The sequence below is a fragment of the Dipodomys spectabilis genome, unplaced genomic scaffold (genome assembly GCF_019054845.1).
Source record: "Dipodomys spectabilis isolate Male_0828 unplaced genomic scaffold, ASM1905484v1 ptg000611l, whole genome shotgun sequence".
In the NCBI taxonomy this organism is placed as follows: Eukaryota; Metazoa; Chordata; class Mammalia; order Rodentia; family Heteromyidae; genus Dipodomys; species Dipodomys spectabilis.
This window is the reverse complement of record NW_024871288.1, coordinates 887947-913673: the sequence shown is the minus strand read 5'-3', so window position 1 is coordinate 913673 and position 25727 is coordinate 887947. Positions and strand designations below refer to the sequence as shown.

At 52.9% G+C, this 25727-nt stretch overlaps 1 protein-coding gene across 3 annotated transcripts in view; it reads right to left on the bottom strand.

Moving 5' to 3' along the window:
- Spock1 (SPARC (osteonectin), cwcv and kazal like domains proteoglycan 1) overlaps positions 1 to 25727 on the bottom strand; it is a 356333-nt gene that overhangs the window by 28868 nt on the left and 301738 nt on the right. For all 3 annotated transcript variants that reach the window (XM_042671324.1, XM_042671323.1, XM_042671322.1), the window contains one exon: positions 20466 to 20580. In XM_042671324.1, coding sequence (XP_042527258.1) covers positions 20466 to 20580 — 115 coding nt within the window. The remainder of the gene's footprint in view (positions 1 to 20465; positions 20581 to 25727) is intronic.

Genomic DNA, 25727 nt, shown 5'->3' with positions numbered 1-25727 from the left:
GCTAACCATGTGCCACCACACATGATCGGGCAGCTTGTTACGCAGCGGTAGCCACCCCAAACAGACTGTGATTTAAGCCCCTCAAGGCAGTAAAGGCAGCATGTTGGGGAATCCCCCCCATCAAAAGCATAGTCTACGAAATGCACCCAACACAACGAAGCTGTGTGCCTCATTCGCCGGTGAGCCTCAGTTTCTCTCAGGGAAAGATGGTGGATTGAGGTCACACTTCATGTCTGGTCTGTTCGTGCGTGGGTGTGACACCACGTGAACCCCGTGGCAGGCTGTCTTTGGGAGCAGCACAGAGGAGCTGCCAACGCCAACACTGTGACTGCTGGGACCCCGCCTGGCTGCTCTGGGCCCCTCGGCCTCCCGGGCCCCGCGGGCGGGGCTGGCTCTGCTCTGCAGGGCTCCAGGGCCAAGCGCTCGCCCTGCAGACGGGCAAAGGCGCCATGGGGCCTTGTTGACAATGCGGGCCCAGGCACGGTCAGTACCTCATCAGCACCCGGGCACACAACGTCAACATTCACTCATCCCAAGTCTTGCCTTTTTCCTGTCATCCTAGTTACGCGGAAGGCTGAGATCTGAGGATTGCCGTTTGAAGCCAGCCAAGGCAGAAAAGTCCATGAGACTCAGATCTCCAGTTAACCACCAAAAAACTAAAAGTGGAGCTGTGGCACAAGTGGTAGAGCACCAGCCTTGAGCAGAAACGCTTAGAACCAGCACCCAGGCCTTCAGTTGAAAAAAAACAAAAATGAGAAGCCCACTGCCTGCTCTCCTTCCAGAAAGGTTTCCTGGCCGCGATGCAAATGGGGGTAGTAAAAGCCGCAGGCATGGTGGAAGGGATCTAATCAGCAAGTGTCAATGGAGTATTCTTTGCAAACTTTAACACACTTGTGTGCTTCGCTATTTCGGGAAGCTGTGAGGAGCTTTTTTAGTCCAACATCAACCTAACAGCTTGTACTTCCTATTAAGTCACTTTATATTAATAAGGTAGCTGCTCTCTGAAATTAAAGTGCCAGGCAGGTGCTTGAGTGACACGCAGACGCTCTGGCTGTGAGCAGTGGAACTGGGCGGGGCGGGCAGGGCTCCTCCAATAGGAGCGCGAGGAAGGCGCGAGCGTGGCCGAGGGTGACAGGCATAATTAAAATTATGTTCGGCTCCCGATCTGCCAGACAGATAAATTCCATAAGCACTAAATTGCATCAGTTTACTGAAAAAAAAGTTACACTGACTGCTCAATCCTTATTAAATACAACATTGATTTAAAGCCAGGATCCTGGAACGGTGCTGTGATGAATGAAATCGCTCCGGGTTTTGGAAATCTTGGGAGCGCCAGCCTTTGACTTAGCAAGATGTGGAAGGTGTCTGCGGAACGCAGGAGAGGATGGCCTGTGTGCGGGGCCTGTGCGTCTCACTGCTGCCCGCGAGCTGAGCGTCTGAATCATAAAAACTAGAGCAGTCCAGGGCCATCGGACATGGAGGAAAAGTACAGCCAGGAGAGGCAGGGAAGCCGACGGGCTGGACGTCCTCTGAGCTCACCCCAGGCCAGACATCCCTGTGTGCCGCTGAAGCCCCGCCCCCACGTGGCCCACAATCCCGTGGTGGGCGTTTATCCCAAACAGATGACATCAGGATCTCCACCAGGCGCAGTGCCAACCGCCAAGAGGGGAAACCACCTCAGGGTCCACAGACACATGCAGGCTGTATGCAGTGGAACGTTACTCGGCCCTGAAAGAAGAAAACACTTCAGTGCAGCAACCCCGATAATCCATGGCTCTGTGGCAGGTGGCGGGCTCCACAATCTCAGGAGCCAGCTCCTTTCTCTCTGGCTCCTCATTAGTTCTCTCTGCTGGGAGCCCGCACTAACGTAGCCTACGTTATATGTTCACTGAGTTAGATGATGGGCCAGACCCGTGTTCCGTGTTCACTGACTTAGATGATGGACCAGGCCCGTGTTACATGTTCACTGTGTGTCTGATGGACCAGGCCCGTGTTACATGTTCACTGTGTGTCTGTGATGGACCAGGCCCGTGTTACGTGTTCACTGTGTGTCTGTGATGGACCAGGCCCGTGTTACATGTTCACTGTGTGTCTGTGATGGACCAGGCCCGTGTTACATGTTCACTGTGTGTCTGTGATGGACCAGGCCCGTGTTACATGTTCACTGTGTGTCTGTGATGGACCAGGCCCGTGTTACATGTTCACTGTGTGTCTGATGGACCAGGCCCGTGTTACATGTTCACTGTGTGTCTGTGATGGACCAGGCCCGTGTTACGTGTTCACTGTGTGTCTGTGATGGACCAGGCCCATGTTACATGTTCACTGAGTGTCTACAATGGACCAGGCCCGTGTTACATGTTCACTGTGTGTCTATGATGGACCAGGCCCGTGTTACGTGTTCACTGTGTGTCTGTGATGGACCAGGCCCGTGTTACATGTTCACTGTGTGTCTGTGATGGACCAGGCCCGTGTTACATGTTCACTGTGTGTCTGTGATGGACCAGGCCCGTGTTACATGTTCACTGTCTGTGATGGACCAGGCCCGTGTTACGTGTTCACTGTCTGTGATGGACCAGGCCTGTGTTACGTGTTCATTGTGTGTCTGTGATGGACCAGGCCCATGTTACATGTTCACTGAGTGTCTACAATGGACCAGGCCCGTGTTACATGTTCACTGTGTGTCTATGATGGACCAGGCCCGTGTTACGTGTTCACTGTGTGTCTGTGATGGACCAGGCCCGTGTTACATGTTCACTGTGTGTCTGTGATGGACCAGGCCCGTGTTACATGTTCACTGTGTGTCTGTGATGGACCAGGCCCGTGTTACATGTTCACTGTGTGTCTGTGATGGACCAGGCCCGTGTTACATGTTCACTGTCTGTGATGGACCAGGCCCGTGTTACGTGTTCACTGTCTGTGATGGACCAGGCCTGTGTTACGTGTTCATTGTGTGTCTGTGATGGACCAGGCCCGTGTTACATGTTCATTGTTTGTCTGTGATGGACCAGGCCCGTGTTACGTGTTCACTGTGTGTCTGTAATGGACCAGGCCCGTGTTACGTGTTCACTGTGTGTCTGTGATGGACCAGGCCCGTGTTACGTGTTCACTGTGTGTCTGTGATGGACCAGGCCCGTGTTACATGTTCACTGAGTGTCTACGATGGACCAGGCCCGTGTTACATGTTCACTGTGTGTCTATGATGGACCAGGCCCGTGTTACGTGTTCACTGTGTGTCTGTGATGGACCAGGCCCGTGTTACATGTTCACTGTGTGTCTGTGATGGACCAGGCCCGTGTTACATGTTCACTGTGTGTCTGTGATGGACCAGGCCCGTGTTACATGTTCACTGTCTGTGATGGACCAGGCCCGTGTTACGTGTTCACTGTCTGTGATGGACCAGGCCTGTGTTACGTGTTCATTGTGTGTCTGTGATGGACCAGGCCCGTGTTACATGTTCATTGTTTGTCTGTGATGGACCAGGCCCGTGTTACATGTTCACTGAGTGTCTGTGATGGACCAGGCCCGTGTTACGTGTTCACTGTGTGTCTGTAATGGACCAGGCCCGTGTTACGTGTTCACTGTGTGTCTGTGATGGACCAGGCCCGTGTTACGTGTTCACTGTGTGTCTGTAATGGACCAGGCCCGTGTTACGTGTTCACTGTGTGTCTGTAATGGACCAGGCCCGTGTTACATGTTCACTGTGTGTCTGTGATGGACCAGGCCCGTGTTACATGTTCACTGTGTGTCTGTGATGGACCAGGCCCGTGTTACATGTTCACTGTGTGTCTGTGATGGACCAGGCCCGTGTTACGTGTTCACTGTCTGTGATGGACCAGGCCCGTGTTACGTGTTCACTGTCTGTGATGGACCAGGCCCGTGTTACATGTTCATTGTGTGTCTGTGATGGACCAGGCCCGTGTTACATGTTCATTGTGTGTCTGTGATGGACCAGGCCCGTGTTACGTGTTCACTGTGTGTCTGTGATGGACCAGGCCCGTGTTACGTGTTCACTGTGTGTCTGTGATGGACCAGGCCCGTGTTACATGTTCACTGTGTGTCTGTGATGGACCAGGCCCGTGTTACATGTTCACTGTGTGTCTGTGATGGACCAGGCCTGTGTTACGTGTTCACTGTGTGTCTGTGATGGACCAGGCCCGTGTTACATGTTCACTGTGTGTCTGTGATGGACCAGGCCTGTGTTACGTGTTCACTGTGTGTCTGTGATGGACCAGGCCCGTGTTACGTGTTCACTGTGTGTCTGTAATGGACCAGGCCCGTGTTACACGTTCGCTCAGTGTCCGTGGTGGACCAGGCCCATGTTACACGTTCGCTCAGTGTCCATGGTGGACCAGGCCCGTGTTACATGTTCACTGTGTGTCTGTGATGGACCAGGCCTGTGTTACATGTTCACTGTGTGTCTGTGATGGACCAGGCCTGTGTTACATGTTCACTGTGTGTCTGTAATGGACCAGGCCCGTGTTACACGTTCGCTCAGTGTCCGTGGTGGACCAGGCCCGTGTTACACGTTCGCTCAGTGTCCATGGTGGACCAGGCCTGTGTTACATGTTCACTGTGTGTCTGTGATGGACCAGGCCTGTGTTACATGTTCGCTCAGTGTCCATGGTGGACCGGGCCCCGTGTTACATGTTCACTGTGTGTCCATGGTGGACCAGGCCCGTGTTACACGTTCGCTCAGTGTCCATGGTGGACCGGGCCCCGTGTTACATGTTCACTGTGTGTCTGTGATGGACCAGGCCCGTGTTACACGTTCGCTCAGTGTCCATGGTGGACCGGGCCCCGTGTTACATGTTCACTGTGTGTCTGTGATGGACCAGGCCCGTGTTATGTGCTGGAGGCTCTGGCTGTGCTGGGCACCGGGCACGTATCCCATAAATACCTACTCTGTCTATTTAGTGAGTGCACTCTTCTCTCTAAAAAGTTCATTTTGTGATTTCCGTATTTTATGGAAGACTCCATTGTAGATGATGCGCCTTCCGGCGAGGGTGATGTTGGACCCCGGGCCTCTTGCTTCACATCTGGAGATGATCTTCCTCCAGCTCTTGCCACTTTGCCACTTTTTGAAAGGTGCCATGGACATGGTACCTTCAGAGAAAAAGCAGGCCCTGAGTGCGAAGTACCCCTGGCTGCCTGAGATGTCTGCACAGGCCGGTGTGCTGCACACGCACATCCCTTCCAGCGCCTGCTGTGGCCAGTGAGTTCAGCGACTCCTCCCCGCTCTCCTCTCCTCCTCTCCCCGCTGCTTCTGTCTTCTCTTCAACAGCAACAGCAGAGAGCTGAGCCTTAGCGCAGACTGCACAGCTGCCCCGCTGCGACTGGCGGGCGAGTAACCCAGAACGAGGCAGACGGGGTGGACAGGGCCCGGATTCTTACAACTAAGTGCTTCTCCAAGTCCCTGCTCCTCTCAGGAGCACTAATTCTAATCTGGCTCAGACGGAATCCCCTGGATAGGAAGGAGACTGAATATTCTAGTCTCCATTGACTTGACTTGAGTTTTCCGGTGTTTATTCAGCTGCCTCGTGAGCACCTGTCTACTGTAAGCGTCTCTGGGAAAATAAAAAACTTAAGCTCCAGATGTGTAAAAACAAGAGGCAGGCAGATCCAAACCAGTGACTGTACCAGTCAAAGCCACCTTACACAGTGCTTTGTGAAGACACGCCCACCCGGTTAGTCTTCCCAGGTGACGGGCCTCGACTACCTTACCACCCGTCCGGGAAAAGGCTGTGAGGAATTTTCTACCCTGTGCCAGACACTGCGAATCATCATCTTTACTGGTGCCTCAAACAGCTCGTAGGAGGCAAGGTTTGCTTCCACACAGAGCTGAGCCACAAACAAGGAAGGAGCCCAAGTCTTTGAAGTGGAGTTCTGGCTGTGGTGCCCTGGCCTGGGTGTCCAAACATGGCTTGGACAGGCCGCCATCCTGGGCGGGACACGGTGGAAGCCAAGAAGAGAGCAAAGGCGTTGCATCGATTCTCGCGGCAAACATGCTGGAGGTTTGGCTTTGTTTTCTGCAAACTGCAATGCACCTGTCTTCCTGAGGAAGCCCAGGAGACCCAGGGCGGTCAGGGCCCTCCCGCTGGCTCGCAAAGCCATTCGTGTTTCCCGGGAGCCAAAAGCGCATCTTGTCACAGCTGCCCCTGTGCTGCAGGTTTTCTTCTACTGTATTGTAAACCCTGCTCCCTTAGAAGGACATGGTTGACAGTGGGAACTAAAGCCTTCAAGAGAGCTTACCACACTTAAAAAGTTATTATTGGGTAGAATAATGGAGACACTGAACTCGCGATAACAGCCCTTAGATGGCCGGCATGCAACTCCAGCCTGAGGACTCAGCCACTCCACACACACAGCTACCCCGGGACAGACGGTCAGCGCCACGTCCTGACCTGACCACTCACCAGAACCTGGCTCCTCCAGCTGTGCTCTGCGCAGCCGACAGGCCTTCCTGACCGCTTGTGAGGACCGAGGACACACTCAGGCGTTTGCCAAAGAACTGATGTATGCCAGATGTAAGCGATCAACGCCCCACCTCACTAATGATCAAAACTACCCTGTATAACAGGAATCAGCTCAGGAGCGTCTCGCCAGCCGGTGACACAGGAAGAGCCTGAGCATTCTGCAGTACCACTGAGGACTGGCAGGAAGCTGGTAACCTGCAAAGAGCAAACCACCTAACACGGTCTGTGTTTTTGTTTTATATATTCATCTTAGTTTTATATATTCATCTTGTAAAGATTTATATAAGGGGTATAGATAAACGTGCTTAAAAATTTATTGAGGACAGCCAGACAACTTACAACCAAGAACTGATTAAATAGCTCATATGACAGGATGCCCACGTGACCCAGAAACATCTCCTAAGATAGCCCCCAAATCTCAATTCCTTCCAAAGATTGATTTGGGGGCATTTTGTGATCTATCTTAAAATAACAACACTACCTATGGAGTCATTCCGGTTCTCCTCCTTGGTGGCGTGCGCTGTAATCCCAGCCCTTGGGAAGCTGAGGCAGGATGACCATGAGTTTGAGACGAGCTTGAACAACACAGCGAGACCCTCCTCAGAAAACTCTGACGGGGGGAGCTGGGGATGTGGCCCAGTGGTAGAGCGCCCGCCTCGCATGCCTGAGGTCCTGGGTTCAATTCTTCAGCACCACATACACAGACAAACAATAAAATCATCTAAAGAAGAAACTCTTAAGGAGGGAAAAGTCCCTGTTTCCCGTGATTTTTATTTTGCTGTGCTCAGATAATGAATATTTCACAAACACCGGCTGATCCATAGTTATCTTTTTAAAAGCAGCGTAAGCTTGTGGCCAAAGCCAACAATAACCCTGCACGCTGATGTGGGACATTCTCCGTTTCCTATCCTTCCTTTCCCTCATCTGGAAAGAGAGGAACCCACCATGCAATGCTTTCTGCCTCTGGACACAGGCAGGCCTCGTCCTCCGTGAGCCCCTCCCTTCCCCTGAGGAGCACTGTCCTGTCCCAGGGCGCATGCGCTCTCAGGGGCCAGGCAGCTGCTGTGGGGGGACCCACTCGACTAGAGGAACTGAGGCCCAGGACTGGGGTCCCTGCGGGAAATGCCATTCCTCCCCCCGCCGGGCACCGGCGGCTCACGCCTGTCATCCCAGCTACTCAGGAGACAAGAGATCTAGGAGCACGGTTCAAAGCCAGCCCGGGCAGCAAAGTCCATGAGACTCTGATCTCCGGTGAACCACCAGAAAACCGGAGACGCAGCTGCCTCCCGCAGGAGTTCTGGCCTGACTCCCGGTTCAGTGACTCGGGCCGAGCCTGTTCCCTGTGCCTGTTTGCTGACCTCGGTTTTATCTTTTCTGGATGTTCCGACGGTGCTATGGGCTAGGCAGACACTGGCTGAGCATTTCTCCCTCCCTACTTTTGGCCAACTCTGTAATAAATTCCCCTCTCCATTCTCTAGCTATAGAGAGCCAGACGGATGGACGGATGGACAGATGCGGAGGGTTGTGGTAATGAACTCTGGTGGAGGCAGGCTTCACGGCCTGGAGTTCTGGTCACCTGAGCCCGTGCCAATGGCAGGTGGCACTGTTAGACACATCACAGGACAGGCTCTCCGGGCACCGTGGGCACCCGGTACAGCTGAGAGAAGCGAGGTCGGCCCAGAGAACCCCGACAATAGTCCAGCACAAAACTAGCAGAGATGAAGGCTCTGGGTTGAGGAGGAGCCCCACGGGATCAGAGACGGCCGCCGCCGGGTAAGGCGGGCATGGACAGCCGACCCTGCCACAGCAGCCGCCCTCCAGCCAACAGGAAAGGGCAGGGCGCTGGACGGGGGGAGACACAGGCCTGAGCCCTGTGACAGAACGCTCCCCCCACCCCCAGGCCACAGCGGTTGCAAGTTCGCACTTGAATTGAAACCAGGCAGAAGCAGTGCGATTTGTGCAGGTGTCTGTGAGTGACTTTTTCTCTCCTTCTGCCTGGAGGAGGAGAGGAGGAAGGACAGGAAGAGGGGGTGGGGGACAGCGTCAGTGGGCAGGAGGCTTTCTCTGGCTGAGAGCCACGCGTCCAGCAGGGAGAGCTGCCCCGGACGCTGGGGAACAGCAGCCACCCGTCGGGAAGGATCCAGAGCGGATGCAGGGGGGTGGGGGCATGGCTGCTCCCACCCCGGCTCCATCTCACGCTCTACCTGCCCTTTACCCACCCAGTAGCTGCAGCGGGTCTTGATCCTGCAGTCCCAGGCTCCTCTGTCTGGTTTGGCCTCTGATTTTCACACTCTCCAGCTGTGTGTGGGGACTGCACACCGCGAAGCCCAGGCGGGCCTGCCCCACGCCGGAGCTCACACGCACTCAGAAAACGCGTGCTTGAACAAATGGCTGAGCCAGGGGCTACGGCCTCTGGTGCTCACACCACCCACCGATCTGTCCATTGGCTTTGCTCGGAGGCAATGCCCGGGCGGGCGGCGATCCCTGTCCCCGGCTTCCCCTGGGCCCCGCGTCATCCACACTGACTTAGTAAGACATTCGCCATGCGGTGGATCTCCTGCCTCGCCCATCCACCCCCCCACCACGTCGCCAGCCTGCAGCCCGCCAGGGCAGCTCCTCGCTGGCTGATGGAGGCAGAGGCTGAGCGGGCAGGGCCACCGAGAGGCTTCAGCCTCCTTCCCTGCGAGACCACAGGCCAGCTGAGGCCGGCCTCCCAGGAGCCTCTGGTATAAGTCACCAACCCACCGTGGTTGCCAGCACTTTCTAGATGCGGGGCTCAGGATGGGGGAGGAGAGACCCAGCCCCGCAGATCCTCTTCCTCTGTGCGGGAGCACCTGTGTAAGGCCTAGCCCCTCCCCAGCACAGCTGGCTCAGCACAGAAGCCCAGTGTCCACCCTCTGGGGCTCCCGCCGAACCCACACACTGGGCTGTGGAGACTCCAGACCTCTCTCCGTGGAGCGGCAGCGGCGGCCACGTTCAATCTCATTAGCCAGATGGCTGGTGCTGAGGTCGGAGGGCAAAGGCGGGCGGGGGGGGGGGGGGGACAGCCGCACCCCCCCCTTCCCGCACCCCGCGCTGCCCCGGCCTGCATTTCCATATTTTAATGATCACGGAAGCAGGGCTGGCGGCGGAGGGCACACCGCACACCGGAGCTGTCACAGGGCCCAAGAACGCCTTTGGGAAATGAGAGATGTTTCCAAGCGGGAGATGACGAGGCCGGAGGCCAGCTCTCGGGCTCTGTGGCAGGGGCAGGAAGCAGGCACCTCGGGACGGTGCAGGCGGGAAGGCCAGGGAAACATTTTTCTCATTTTTGGAGAGAGGGGAAGACGGTATTAGAAGCTTTGCAAAAACACCCACTCCACAAAGCTGTGATTATTCTGGGTCGCCATCTCTGTCTGTCCGTCTGTCATTCCCTCCCTGCCACACACACAGTGCAAGCATCTGTTGGGGAGAAGCGGTATGTGGCGATGCTAGAAGGGGCAGATCACAAGAACCATGTCTTCCCTTTAGAACACAAACAGTTCCACTAAACGGGGAGGCGGAGGAGGAGGAAGGGGAGGGGGAGGAAGGGGAGGGTGAGGAGGAGGGGGGAGGGGGAGGAGGAGGAGGGGGAGAAGGAGTAGAGGGAGGAGGGGGGAAGAGGAGGAGGAGGAAGCAGAGAAGGAGGAGGGGGAGGAGGAGGAGAAGGTTGCAGAGCCAGAGTGGGAAGACGGCAGGCTGCGGACAGGGAGTCCCTGTGGTACCTCCCCGGCCCTCCCCGGCTCTCCGGGATGTGGTGTTCTGGAGACAGAGGTGCGAGCCAAAGGTCGGGCTCAGCGGTCATCACATGAGTAGCGTGACTTTGATTTCCCCTCACGAGTCATAATGGCATATCGTACTGCTTATCTTCGTGCTGCCGAAATGTAATGGATGTATACATTTTTCCCCCTTTGCTGTAAGCCCTATGAAAAGAGAAGTGGGAGCATGCCGGCTCCTGCACTCTGTGGGAATCGAGAAAGGTCTCGGGTTTTGGCGGAGCGGCAAGGGTTGCCACGCGACATCAGTGCAGATGGCGGTGGCGGGTGTGAGGACACACCACGGCCCATGCAAGTGCTTTGCTCATTGTGACCTCACCGCACGTCCGTGAGGAGAGGCGTGCACACGTACCTCCCCGTTCCCCGGTGAACGCGGGGATGCACACAGCGAACCCATCTGCCAGAAACCAGCACCCACTAGACTGCTGAGCCAAACACTAGAAGCAGAACACTTCACCGCTCTGCTGACTACATACCACCCCCCCCTTCCCGCCAGTACTGGCCCAGGCCCTGGTGCAAGCTAGGCCAGTGCTCTGCTACTTGAGCCAACCCCCCCCCCCCCGCCCCCCAAGAGCTCTTGTGTTTAGTCGGATGCCAGCTTTGCCAGGACTGACCTCCAACGCCGATTCTCCCCCTCTGTGGGCGTGCAGCTGGGACTAGAGTGTGAGGCGCAGAGGCCCGCTGCCCACATTGGGGCCTGCGCAGACAGCAGGGCTAATCGTAATCATAAGCACAATAACAATCCTAGCAGGCCTCCAAGGAAGTCCAGCCGAGCTGGACTTCAGCTCCTGCTTCTCCTCCTCCCGTTACCACGCCGGCTGGCTGGCTGGCTTGTATAGAGGCCCGGGGTTGGAGGATGAACACCAGGATGGTGAGCCTCCTCTGACACCCTTGCTCCTGGCCCCACAATCCCAGAGCAACCGCAGGCCAGGCGCTCCCCCCCCCCCGCCCCCACCCCCCCCCCCGGCAAGGCCAACACCATTAGCCGGAAAGGCTGGGAAATGCTGGCCAGAGGAGGGCAGCCTTGGGCTCAGGGCCTAGAGTTTGCTTTAGCCCATCGCCCCTCAGCTGTGGGGAGCTCTTCCTGGGCCACACACTGGGTAAGTTCTGCAGGACAAGAAAAGAGCAGCCTGGCCAAAGTGGGTGTCCAGATGCCCGGGTCAGCGCTGGGTGTCTGTAAGTGGACCGCTGCCGGTGCTCCACCTGAGCAGCTTCTCCCCCATGCCGGCCCGCCGCAGGTCCACGCCGTCCCAGGGGATCCCGCCCACTGTCCCCCTCCGTGGAGAGGAAGCAGCAGCTGCGGGCCAGGCCTGCCAGGACAGCCTTCCAGGGGAGCTAGCTAGAGGTCACCGCGGCGCTGCTCACAGTGCCAGGCCTCGCTGCAGCGCGTCCCCCTCTGCTCCGGCTCGGTCCAACAGCTGCCCGGTGCCCACTGGACGGGGATGCCAACCGACACTGGCCTCTGAGCCTGCGGCTGAAAGATCATCCCTACTGACCAGCTTCCAGCCCGAGTGGCCAACCAGGGATCTACTGCCCGTCCACACCACTCGATGTCCAGAAAACGCAGTACAAAGAAGCATACATATGGCAGGGAGTAGACAAATGCTGGAGACCATCTCCAGGCAGAGCTGGGAACGAGGCCGGCAGGTAAATATGAACCCAGGAGGTTCCCAGGGACAGATACCTCCTCCCGCACGCCCCATCCCAACAGGCCAGACAGCACCAGCAGGAAGAAATGACGCACACAAGTGTTTACGCGGTAGAGGACTTAGGAGAATCCGTCTCATGAACACTCTTCTTGTATCTGTGTGAAACAAGAAAGCATTGTATCTCATTCTCATTCAGCTATGTGCTCTAACTGATCCCTGGGGCCTGGGTTTGCGTGAAGGAGCACCAGCTCCTCAACGCTTTCTTGTCACTCCAGGGTTCTTCTCGGCAGGAGCGATGGAGGGGTTTCCTCTTGGAGACCACGCAGGTTCTGATCCACTCGTGAGAGGTGAGAGACGGACGGCCACCCCAGCCCCCTGCCCGCTCGCTCAGGAGAATTCCCCACACCTCCTTTCCAGGAGGCGAGAGAGCGTCTGGTGCGTGGCTGGCACCGGGTCTCCCAGAGTACTCATTTTAGACAAAAAGTCTGCGACAAATATTTCATTTTGTGTTCTTAAGAGATAAGAACAAAGTTGGAATGCACCTGTGGCCAGATTTCTAGGTTGATTTCTACGGGTATGACAATTGACATAGTGTAGCAGTGCTGAAAACCTAGGCTGACGCAGCGGGGTAAGAGTCTGACGTGGAGACCATGAACGTGCAGCTAGTTTAATGCATGGTGCTGGGACAACCGATGTCCCCAAACCAAAGCCTGAGCCCAGACAGAATGGCTCTACCTCACACAGAACGGCCCCACTTCCCACAAAAATGAACTCAATAGCTACTCAGGAGGCTTAGATCTGAGGATCCCGGTTCAAAGCCAACCCAGGCAGAAAAGTCCGTGTGAGACTTTATCTCTAATTAACCACCAGAAAAAAAAAGAAAGAAAAAGCCAGAAGTAGAGCTGTGAGTTAAATGGTAGAGAGCTAGCCTTAAGAACACAAGCTCAGGGACAGTGTCTAGACCCTGAGTTCAAGCCCCAGGACCAATACAAGAAAAAAGTCTGAGATCCTGAAAAGGATTAAATGAAAACAAGGAATTCTGACAGTACCAGTCGCTGGTAAATATGTGAACAACAGACACACTGTACCCGTGGAAATGTGTTGACAGTTTCTTATAAGACTAAATAATTCACCCTAGCAGCTGATTTTCATATAAATGCAAGACATTAATAACTGCAAGAAACGGATGCAGGAAACTTTCTGCCCCGTTCACTATGTTTCTGGAAGTCTAGGTAAAATTTAAACAATGACTTTGGGAAACAGGATGGTTTTCTTAGATATAAAAAAAAAGCAAGTGTGCTAAGCACAGAGATTGGTGGAGAACTGGCCAGATCAAGGAGGAGAGGCCCAGCATCTGCGGATGACACCTGGGACGCCCACCAGACCAGTCACAGGGGACCATAGACAAAGGCCTCGCCTCTAGACGCATAGCGGCACGCTGGCCTAGAGGGGCTGGGCATGGGCTGTAATCCTAGCACGTGGGAGGCTGAGGCAGGGAGCTTCTGATTGCAAGGGCAGCCAGAGCTGAACCAAGTACTGTGAACATGGCTCGGGGCAGAGCCCTTACCTAGCACAGATGAGATACTGGTTCAACGCCGAGAATGGGAAAGGTAACCAGCATGCTGTGGTCTTAGCAATGCAGTATTACCTTTGACTTCACTTGGGAAGCTTTAACCAAAGCTGTGACACTCGTGTCACACACACACACACACACACACACACACTTGAGTAAGTTACTCAAGACTCCAGACTTAGGAGTCAGAGCGATCTGGGTTCAAACCATGGCTCTCCCCTTAACCTGGTGTGTGACTTGGCAGTCTGAGTTTTGAAAGGCTCATTTCCTTTTCCTTATCCTTTCCAAGGAGATCATAGTCCCTCCATCACCGAACTCCCACTGAATCCATGATCATGTAGGTACACAAGATGCCCAGTGTCCGTCTATACCAGTCATGAATAAATGACAGTTATTTCTTAAAATGTATACCTGCAGGAAGATGCCAGGAGAAACTGCCTGTTATCTAAAGATGTTATGTTTTCAACATAAAAGCCCAGGTGACACACCAAATCCCTACAGAATTGAGACATCCTATGTGAAAGAAATCCTCATTTAAACAAAGAATGGAAAGCGGATCTCATCTGCAGAAAGCAGTCGGGAACACGGGCTCTCTAGTCAGGGATGTAATGGTGGGAGACTCCAGACGTGATGTGCACCACGCTTCCAGACGGAGTGCCTTGGCTATCAACTTGTCTCTTCCCCAAATGACTTTGAAAACCCAATCTACATCTCTTTTCCTTTTTGAGAAAAAAAATCTGATTCAGAATCATTCAAAACTGATTCTGAATATCAGTGGGAAGAGCGCACAGGTCAGAACAGCCATGAAAAGATTCCAGAACGGAAGAGGATGTGTCAGGCGAGGAGATGAATTACTCAAGGAACTACAGAACCTAAGACACACTTCTCCGATCACGTCCTGAGAGGTGTTAGACAGATTGATTAAGATGGAAATCCAGCTCTAAGCTGCAATCTCTGCGTGGATCCTGGGTATAATGCTAAGACAGGAAGGAGGATGGCTCAGAGGAGGAAGGCCAGCCTCTCTCTCCGGGGTCCAGGGGAGGCAGGGCGGGGCTAATGAACGCTGTCTTCAGCAGTGTGAGTGGCACTCGTGGAATGCATCCAACATGAAAAATTCAAACCGTGAAAGAACAAAATGGAAACAGGTCAAGTTTTTATCCAGCCTTAGCATAGGGGAGAGATTTTTACACACATATCAAAGCAGCAACTTTGAAAGAGTGAATGCATAAAACGCTTAAAGTCTATGTGTATCATAAAAAGGCATTAGCTAGCTGTGGTGGTGCAAGCCTGTAATCCCAGCACTCTGGAGGCTGAGGTTGAGGATCAGAATTCAAAATGAGCTGGAGCTAGGGAGCTAGAACCTTTGTCAAAAAACAAAATGAACCACCACCATCAATAACAAGAAAAACCTGTTAAAGGCAAATGGCGCTTTGAAAATGGTAGAAAAACTGATTTATATCTTTATTATCGAAAAGAATTGCCCTGAAAACAATGCCCTAAACATGAGATCGCAGGGGATATGGAAAATCTCCAAAAGAATTATAACTAGCAGGCACACTGGGGGTGGGTGTGTACACATGGGCACATGCACATGCGCGCACACAATCCAATCTGCAGAGTAGTCCAAAAGTAAAAAGTTGAACTATGAGCTGGGCACCTGTGCACATGTCTATAATCCTGACCGCCCAAGAGGCTGAGATCCGAGGACTAGAGATGAAAGCCAGTCCAGTTATAAAATTCTAGAAGAATCTTCTTTCTAATTAACTGACAAAAAGCTGAAAGAGGTGTGGCTCAAATGGTGGAGGACCAGCCTTGAGGGGAAAAAACAAGAGAGGGCCTTGTGCTTCAGTATCGGCACAAAGAAAAAACAATTCCACCTTGGACAGAGTGAAATAACCTGTGTCTTAAGAGCCGTTGGTTCTCCTTTGCTTTGGTACGTAAGAGCCTTGGTTCCTATCTGGTCTGTTGCTTGCCACCTTAAGAGTGCATCTAAGCAGGGCCTTGTGATTGACCCTGGGCTGAATTCAGACTGCGTTAGCCACGAAGAGGTAAGCAGACCTGCACATGACATGATTTCTTCTCTGAGTGTGGACGGAATGGCCAGGGCTCGAGCAGGCGCCACTGGCCAGGGAATGAGCCTATCAGAGCAACAACGTGGAAAAAACGAGATCCCGATGAGATCGAGGTTGTCCTGGATGGGCCCCCGGCCTCCTGCCACGTGACCTGGTTTATATGAACGTCACCAACGGCACCTTTTCTCTTTTGTGTAAACCATTATTTGGGACCTGGAGTGTCAATTAGATTCCAGTAAATGAAATCTCACTTTCTTAACCCACAGAGTAGGGAGATTCTTAGAGTGGTAGCATGGAGAGTTGGGGTGGGCCCTGTGTGTGTGTGTGTGTGTGCGTGTGGTATATTTCTCCTGAAAAAGTCCCGCTATGTATAACAAAGGTTTTATAACACGCATACCTTTTTACCCAGAAATTCTCCTGCTGGGGATGTATCCCGGGAAAGTGATTAATATGCCTACAAAATTAATACACAATGATGCTCATAAAAGCAGTGTTTATAATCATGAAAAATCAAAGAGAAATGAAGTGCTCAATAATAGAGGACTTATTATAAAAATTAGTCACTTCTATAATCAAACGCCATCATGACATTAAAAATAAAGTTTTAAAGGAGTCGTTGATGATAGGGGAATGTTATTAAGTGCTATTAAGCTAGTGGTAAAGATAGGAAAGTAATAGGTGATCATATTCAGTTTGGAAAGTTGGGTAATTTAAAAATATTCTTTATATTTTGCGGTATTGTTGACACATTCTACAATACACAATGCAAATCCTATTTTTTTTTCTTTTTGCTTATGTGGTGCTGAGGAATCGAACCCAGGGCCTCATGCATGCAAGGCAAGCGCTCTACCACTGAGCCACCTTCCCAGCGCAAATCCTATTTTTAACCCTAGTTCAAACCTTGCCTGTCTGCTGCCCCGATTCCTACACCTGCCCAGCCTCCAGCTGGCAAATCCTCCCATACCCGCTCGCAACAGGGTGATGGACTCCGCCATGTCCCACTGGCTTACTCTCTCCTCCTGGGTGAGTTGTGGAGAGGAATGGTACACAGCTGCTCCCACTCCAGGCCATTCTAAGCTCCCACTTACTTCTAGAAACTTCCAGCCTCCCATGGCATTATGGGCCGACTCTGAGTACCAAGCCATCATCTCTATTTCTAAAGGGAGTGCTCCCACGTCAGTTAGAGCAAACGATAGCAACTCCAACTACCAAAGGCCTAAGGACAGGCCTGACCTGGCGGCCTAAGAAGGGAGGAGTCCATGCCCCATAACCATTTCTTTGGTTCATCCTAACAGTGAGGACCCTACCTGGGCCCCTGCTGGTCTTGCTGAGAGCTCCCCGCAGTTCCTGTGGAAGGGGCCCTGGAGTTACATTCTGGATGAGGACAAGGACTTAAGGTGCGGACACATCGCTCAGAGCTTTCTGCCTCCTTCCTCGCTCTGCTCAGACTGGAGACATCTGGGTGGTTCTGTTCTGATCCTGGCTGCAGTCCTAATGGATCTGCATAGCTATCACTGTACACGCAGCCAACTCCGAGTTCTTCTTTGATCCAGTTGCCAATTTAAACTTTCAAGCTTTTTGGGGGGGAGGGTCATGACATTTAGAAGAATGGGTCCCTAAAAAATTAAATGTTTCTTTATATGTTTAATTCCTGCCTGTATTAGCACGGAGTCCTAAGTGACAGAAGTTGAATGGGTGAAGACAGGTTAATGGGAACTGCTTCTAAACTGCAGGTTTGCAAGCCCGAGGCCTGCACCCTGCTACACAACAGACCCGAGAGGAGGAGGCGCTTTCCAGAATGTAGAGGTACGCCTCCATTTCTCCAGGAGCCCCTGTAGCAGGATTCTTTAAGACTTCCATGAAGACATGACTACTGGGAGGATCCCCCCCCCCCCCCCGCCTCCCACTCAACTCTCCCCCCCCTCAACTCCACTCGTGAGAAGAGATGGAGTCAGACAACCGTCTGTCAACCCGCAGCGGTGTCTTTTCCTCTCAGAATCTAGCCCCAGGTGGAAAACACCATTTGAGAAAAGAACACCGCTGCAGACGAGTTTTCTACTGTGGCAAATCACTCAGCTGGAGGGAGGCCGTGATTTCCTCCTTGGCACACCCGGCTGGAGACGCCGCTTCCTTCTCTCCCCGGCCTGCGTGGGGCCCCTGCGCCCACCTCCCGCACACGTGCCAGCCTTCCTGAGCTTGGGCGTCTAAGGGAAGAGAGGAAGGCCCTGTCCTTAGAGGCTCATCCTCCCCAGACCCCCTCCGGAGAGGCTCTGAAGAATGTCGCTGGTGACAGAGAGACCGTGGCCGTGTCCAGAGGCAGGAATGCCTGCAGACACCACCCCGCTTCCTGCAGCTTCCAGAAGGGACTGCGGGCCGGCAGACATGGAAAGGGGGTTTCACGATCAACTCCCCCTCCTCTTTCTCTCTACCCCCAAAGCTCAGCTGTTTCCTGAAAGTTGCCCTTCACATCACTTTCAAACTTTCCCTTCTTCTATCCCTCCTCCTCGTCCCGCCTCAGCCGGGCCCCATTCTATGTCAGCAGTCATCAGGCTGAGAACTGTCAGCTCCAAGGAGAAGCTCAGTCCTCCCTTGATCAAATTTGTCCAGGCAAAACATGATTAATTTAAGTGCTTCGCCTCACATGCCCGTGACCCTGGGGAATCATCAAAGCCCTCACTGCCTGTAACATGTTCTTAACCTTCCGGGAAACACCGATCCGATCCATGTTAAACAGCTGGACGTTCTTGGCTAATGGGTGGGGGGAGGGAGATGCCTCTCCCATAGGATTCCATCGTAAGATGGAGAGATGGGAACATTCCGCTCACGTGATAACCCTTCCATTCCATCTCACCATTCGTAGGATGTCTCTGCTTTGCTTCTGGCTTACGTGGAACTCCTGCCATCAGCCATAGACTAGAAGTGGTATTTTTTTGGCAAAACAAAAAGGCCTGTCTCATGAAATCCCCGCATGGGACCCGTGGGGAGAGCGTTCATGAAATGCTACTAGTCTAAGGGCCAGACCCATTGATGGAGGTTTCAAGCTTGTGGTATTTCTTAGATGATTTCCAGGAGGCTTTGGGACCAAGCAAGAATTTATAGGACCTGGTGCAGTCCAGGGACATGAAGAGCAAACCAAAATGTAAACAAACTAAAAGCAAACTGTTGCCCCAAGGTCCAGTGGAGCAAGAAGCAAGCACGCGGTGCTGAAGGAAATGATGCGGAAATGCGTAGTGGTTGTCTTGGAATATTGTTGGGGCGCTCTCTCTTTTCTAATACGATTTAATGGCGGCTGTTCTTGTTTTGCTGAACTGCGTCTCACCACTAATTTAGCAGCCCAAGCCTCTGCGAGTGTCTTGAGACATTTTTAAAAGGTGGCGTTGTTCTACCTGACCTTTCGGATTTCAGGAATGAGGCTTTTTTTGCAAGCCTCTGTATGTCTCACGGCAGTGTGCTTACCTGCAGGATTTGTTTCTTCAGCAAATAACGGCATAAATAGATGGCGCAGCCAAAGCCAGCCCTGGAATGTGCCATGTGAGGGAAAGTCTCATTTAGTCAAGGGCAAAGGCCACCGTTAAGAACAAGGGTTCTTCATTCAGAGAGCCTAAGCGCCCCTCAGAAAAGGGGCCTGTTACCTCCTGTGGCCGGTGGGGGCGCACCAGCGGGCATCTGCGGGTGCCACAGGCAAATGGATGGCCCAGTTCCCTAGTCTCAGAATAGAACAGCAAATCAAAGCAATAAAACGTAGGACTAGAATAATAGAAGCTACTGAAACTTCCTAAGCAGGCCCTCAAGAAATTTCGAGGCATTTCTGGAAATTTCTGGATTTAGTAGTCACTTAATGCCACAGGACTTTTGATTTTCTGACGAGGCTACGTGGAGGCTGGTGAGCCCTAGTTCACCTTTCTTCCTATAATTATATGGATAACGCCCTCAAGTGCAACGCGTGGTCTTTATAGATGACATGGGATCACGCTGCGTCTCCACATCCTGAGCTGAACCTCCAAAGAGCCTTCACAACTCCAGTCTCCCCGACGTTACCACGACAACGGGGCCTAAGCCTTGAGGTCTACTTCTGTCTGCGCTAGGAAGGACGGCAGAAGTGGACAGTCTCTCTCCCCTCGCCCCTCCCCTTTCTGTCACCAATAGCATCTCATGCACTTGTGCACACGCACACGCACTCACACACGGACATACACAGCATTTGCCACAGGAGGCCAATCACAGCTGACAGTGCCTGGTGCCACAATAGACAATTTAGACTTCTGTCTTGGGTCTCATGAAGGACGGCTCAGAAGTGGAGGCGGTGCTTTCTCGCGCGTGGAAACCCCCCGAAGCCCGGCCTCTCCTGACCCCTCGGCCCTGGAGGAGGGCTGGCGCCCTGGGGAAAGAACTCTCTTTGATCTATGGCTTGGCTCTGTGCTGTCCTCCAAGCAGAATACATTAATGAGGAGATGCTTGGGGGGAGAAGGCGCCGCGGTTGTGATATCTCCGCAGTCTCTGTTTTGATATTTGGCCATGAGAAGTTCAAAGGATTTGAGAGATTAGAGTTCAAGAAAACCCAAGATACACCCGAGGGCAGGCCCTGGTCTCAGATGCTAAAAGAACCTGCTCCTCCTACACCCCGGCAAATTCCACCTCTAAAAGGACCCAGCGTCTAGCTCGGTCCAACAGAGTTATTCTTGAAGCCTCTTCGCATTGTTTTTAATGTTTCTCTTCAATGATAGATGAAGGAAATTCACTTTAGGATCCCTAAACAAATTAGAGAACTTCCTTGCTTAGGTAACCCATTTCCCCCCGTGCAGAACGCCAAGTTGCTCCTGTGAATGTGGGACAAGGCTTGCCTGTGCAGGCCTGCTCTGGGCCACTCGACGCGCCTCGAGTAGTGCCCTGAGGTTTCTACTCACCGTTCTTCTCTGCCCTGGGCTTGGGAGGCTCAGGCTCCGGGAGACACGGACAGGGCCCATCACAGAGGATGCTGAGGCTTTTGCCTATAGAGCAAGCATGGAACTCCAACTTGCACTGCAAGAGAGAGAGAGAGAAAACAGGTGGTAAGAATGTAGTCAGACCAGGCACCAGCAGCTCACGCCTGTCATCCCAGCTGCTCAGGAGGCTGAGATCTGAAGATCGAGGTTTGAAACCAGCCAGGCAGCAAAGTTTGCAACACTCTTACCTCCAATTAACCACCAAAAAAAGGTGACGTGGAGCTGTGACTCGAGTGACAGAACACTATCCTTGAGCAAAAAAGCTCATGGACAGCACCTAGGCCCAGGAGTTCAGACGTGGACGCACACATGGAAATAAGAACGCAGTTACTACAGACCCCCAGGAAACAGCCAGAGCCCTTGATCTAGAGAAGGTGGAGAAGGCAGGGACATCTCTGTGGAAGGCCTAAGGCCCAGCATGCTAAATAAGGACTGGCCTTTCATGTTTTTCCAGCTGAGCAGGCTAACTTCCAAAACACAGTGGAAGCTGGAAGGCTTATTTTAATGACAAGTGTGCGCAACTATCACTACTTATGAAAGAAGACTGATTGATAGGAAATGGAGCACCTGTGGAGCCCTAAGTGGACTGTGAGGCATTCTTCCATCTCTGTGGATGCTCCTCCCCTCCCCGCCTCCCCACACAGAGGCCGCTCTGCCTGGAGCATCCTCCGAACCAATCTCTCCAGCCAGGCTTGATGGCAAGTCCGACACCCTACACCTTCCCCTCGGGAACAAGGCAGAGTGAATGCTTTAGTTCCCACTGTCCAAAGGGTACCTGACTTCAGCTCCCTGGAGCAGGGCCCTGGCTGTGGAACCAGCCTGTGACTCAGTGGCAATGTCTAATTCGAGGACACAGAATTACAAGTCTCTAAGCTGCAGTCTGTCACCTTTTATCAGCAATAGCTATATTTTGGTTACTTTCTTCTGATTCTTTTAAGCCTCTATAAACTGAGAACCTAAGCAGGAGGGAGCAATGCGAGACGCCACGCCAGTTACCAGCATGTTTTAATTTCCTACATCGTAGAGGACGAAACTGAGATCTAGAAGGGTTCAGGAACTCATGACCACCACGGCTTTCATCTGCATGCATCTCTGACTCTGACGGCTGAGACCCAGGACCCTCCAGGCCCGGTGGGTGGGGTTTCAGGACACAGGCATCCCACAGTGCACTAGGTGGGCTCGTTCCCACAGTGCACTAGGTGGGCTCATTCTGCGTCTCCGCTCTTTCCTCAAAGGTGAGCTGTCTGGGATTTTCCTCCCCTTCTGTCTGCACAGTTGTTACGATCGAGGCCTGCCTAATCAGCCTTCTGCGAAAGCCCACGGCCTACGCACCTGGCGAGCGTTCAAAGGCGGCAGTGATACCAAAATGCACAGAGCGCTCGCTGGACGGCAGCTCGTATCGCGTGCCATGGGGAACGTATAGTCCCGGCCCTTGGAAAACACACATGCATACCTTTGAGAGGAAAAACAAAAAGCCACCAGAATCTGCAGAGCCACATAGGTAAGTGCAGGTGGACACTGGTTTGCGAACAGGCGGAGGGGCTCTGTGGTCTGTGCTGATGACAAATCCAGTACCTAAGGGCACTGGGGTCACCCTGTGTAACCCCAGCAGTCACCCATCCAGGGGGAGGAAGAGAGCTGGGTTCTCTTGATGCAGGGGAAGAGGATCGGGAGGATGGAAGGAAGAGGGGTGGGGGACAGGGGACTCTCCTGGAGAGTCTCGGTGCATGTCCAGTGTGGTCAGGGAGTTATCGCAGCTGTACATGGAGACAGAACACAAAACACCGTGGGTGTAGGCAGGGCCGGCTGACAGCTCAGATGGACTGGAAGGGGAAGTCAGGAGGGAAGCGGGAAGCAGCAAGAGAGTCGCCCGCGAGTTCTTCACGTGGCTGAGCACAGCTGGCCTCTTCCTTTCCTGCCTCTTCCCACTCCTTCATCCTCTTGGTCTTCCTTCTCTTCCTCCTCCTCCTCTCCATCTCCACTCCTCCTTTCTCTCCCCCTCCTCCTTCTCCTGGGTCTTTACACTCCTCTTCCCTCTCTTCCTCCTCTGACATATCCTCCGGCTGACCCTTCCCCTTCCTCCTGCTCCTTTTCCTCTTCCTCTTTCTCCTCTTATCTTTTCTTCCCCTCTGTCTTCCTCCTCCTCCCTCTTCTTCATCCTCCTCTCCAATCTCCTTCCTGCTTGCTAATTAGCTGTTCTACAAAGAAGTACCAGGTCTGCCCGGACGATAACAATAATACTGTCTCAACAACAAAAGCATGCGAAGAGGGAAATGCAAGAATCCTCTCATCCCAGGGCCCGACGCTGCCTCCTGACCGGAGAACCATGACAGCTCACAGGACTCCTCCTGAAGGGGGCTTGGGGTACACACCTGCATTATGCGGACAGAATTCTCCTTCTAAGAGCTCACAGAACTTGCTCTCTAGCGAGCTCACAGAACTCTCCTTACATGAAGCGCACAGAACCCTTTCGAGAGTGAGCCTCAACGCCTGTGAACTCACAGAACCCTAGCTAGAGTGAGCTCGCCAGTATTTCCCTATACTGACCTCACACACACCCACTAGACATCACTGGCTCTCTGTCTGGTGAACTCACAGCCCTCACTGTAGTGAGCTCATAAAACTCTAGCAATAGTGAGATCGCAGAAATCTCCCTATACTGACTTCACAACCTTACCCATAGTGACCGCAAAAAACTTCCCTACAATGCAGAAGCTACCCTTATAGAGGGGTGACTGAAGTCTTTCACTGTGAGCTAGCAGAACTGTACCAATAGTGAGCTCCTGAGATCACAGGAAAGGCGCTGTAATGAGCTCAAACAACACTCACTTGGCGAGTTCAAAGAACCCAAACGTACAATGAGCACAGAGAACTCCCTCTATACTCAGATCACAGAACGGTCCATACAGAATTCAACCAGTTCTACCGATGGTAACGTCACACAGCAATACCTTCGCTGAAATTAAATAAACTCAAGAGTGAGCACACGCTACGAGAGTGAGTACACAGACCCCAACTAGACTGATCTAATAAACACCTGAAAGAACCCCATCTAAGTGAGCTCACAGACTCAGAGAACCCCACAAAGTTACCTAACAGAACCTCCCCTGGAGGGAGCTCACAGAACCTTACCTGGACTGAGCTCACAAAACCCCACCTAGAGTTACCTAACAGAACACCACCTGGAATGAACCCACAGAACCTCAACTAGAGTTACCTAAAAGAACCTCCCCTGCAGTGAGCTCACAGAACCCTGTCAAGAGTTAGATAACAGAACCTCACCTGGAGTGACATCACAGAACCTCACCTGGAGTGAATGCTCAGAACCCCACTCAGAGTTACCTAACAGAACTCACTTGGAGTGAGCTCACAGAACCCCGCTCAAAGAACCTCACCTGGGGTGACATCACAACACCCTACCTAGAGTTACCTCACAAACCCTAGCCTGCAGTGCGCTCACAGAACCCCACCTAGAGTTACCTAACAGAACATCACCTGGAGTGACCTCACAGAACCCCAACAAGTTACCTAACAGAACCCCACCTGGAGTGAGCGCACAGAACCCTACCAAGAGTTACCTAACAAAACCTCACCTAGAGTGATCTCAGAGAACCCAACCTAGAGTTACATAATAGAACCTCACCTAGAGTTACCTAACAGAACATCACCTGGAGTGGCCTCACAGAACCCCAACTAGAGATACCTAACAGAACCTAGCCGACAGTGAACTCACAGAACCCCACCAAGAGTTACCTAACAGAGCCTCGCCAGGAGTGAGCTCACAGGAACTCTACCTAGGGTGACCTTGCAGAACCGCATCCAGAATGAGCTCACAGAACCCCACCTGGACCTCACGGAACTTCTCCTGGCATGGTTGCGTAGCAAGTCCAACGTCTTGAGTTCAACTTCTGTTATCTCCAAAAATAACAAACTGCGTCCCCAAATCTTTACCTGGCAGTAGCTTAGCATGGGGCCTCTTTGGACCACAGGGAGTTTGGAGAAGGAATCAGATTTGGAGAAGCGCATGGGGATGGGGTATTTATTCCTGGTGTTCTGACAGGGAGGGGGCTTTGACTGTGGAGCCTGACGACCAGAGAGGAGAGGAGAATGAAGAGACCCAGGGCCGGCCCATCTATCCGCCAGCTCGAGGCCGGGAGCGGGGCACCAAACAAGCTGCTGCCCACTGCCCGCTGCCCCCAGAAGCAAGCCGCTGCGGTTCCTTCCTGGAATTCAGCCTTGGAACCTCCAGGACCGAGGACAGCACGTCTCTGTGGTGGAAGCCGCTGTGTGTGGTGTGTGGGGTGACTCCCCAGCAATCAGACTGTTCCAGAGACAGACGCCATGCCACAGAAATGCTTTATCTTGGGTTTAAAAACCACAGATTTCTTTTTTTGTGCCAAGATGGCTCAGGTCTACAAGCAAGAAAAAGCAAGAAGTCCTAACATACAACACACCGATGGGGGGATCGAGGGCTCTGAGGATGAACTTGGCCAAGTCATAATCTTCACATTACTGTCATGATGCAGCAGTGAAGTAAGTAATTACCGCTAGCCCTGCGAAGGAGGTGATTTGAGACGATGGGAAATAACGACTTTTGAATATGGACCAGTCCCACAGCCAGGCAACATCAACTATTAATGCACACCCTGATGCATCTATAACCATCATCACAAAAACGGAGAAAGAGGAGAGCGAGCCAGGCTCAGAGAGAGAATGTGCAGAAGTAGTCTGCATGGCGACCTACTTAAAAGGCACGTGGCAGCAGACCTCCCCGCCCATCCTTGCTTCTCTTTTGCGTGGCATGCCGGTACATCTCAAGGAGCCGGGGTTTCCTGGCAAGTGGCCAGCCAGCCTTCCTCGCTGATGATTTGGAAAGCCAAGCGAACGGCTTCTCTCGGGTTCTGGGCCCACGCAGATCTCAACCAAGTCCACACCACCCCCAGGCCACCCTCGCTGCGGCTCCACGCCTTCGATTTCAATTGCTTTCCCTACTGTATTTCATCAACCTATCGTCTATTTTTAAGCCAGACTGTTGGTGGTTCACAGTTGACAATTTTGTTCACAGTTGATGAATTCTGATTTGTTTTTATTCACCCAAAATCATGTTGTCGCAGTAGGGGGAGGGGAGGGATCTGAGGCTCCGCTGCCTTTAGTAACTGGGTGAGACGTACTGGTGTTCCACCT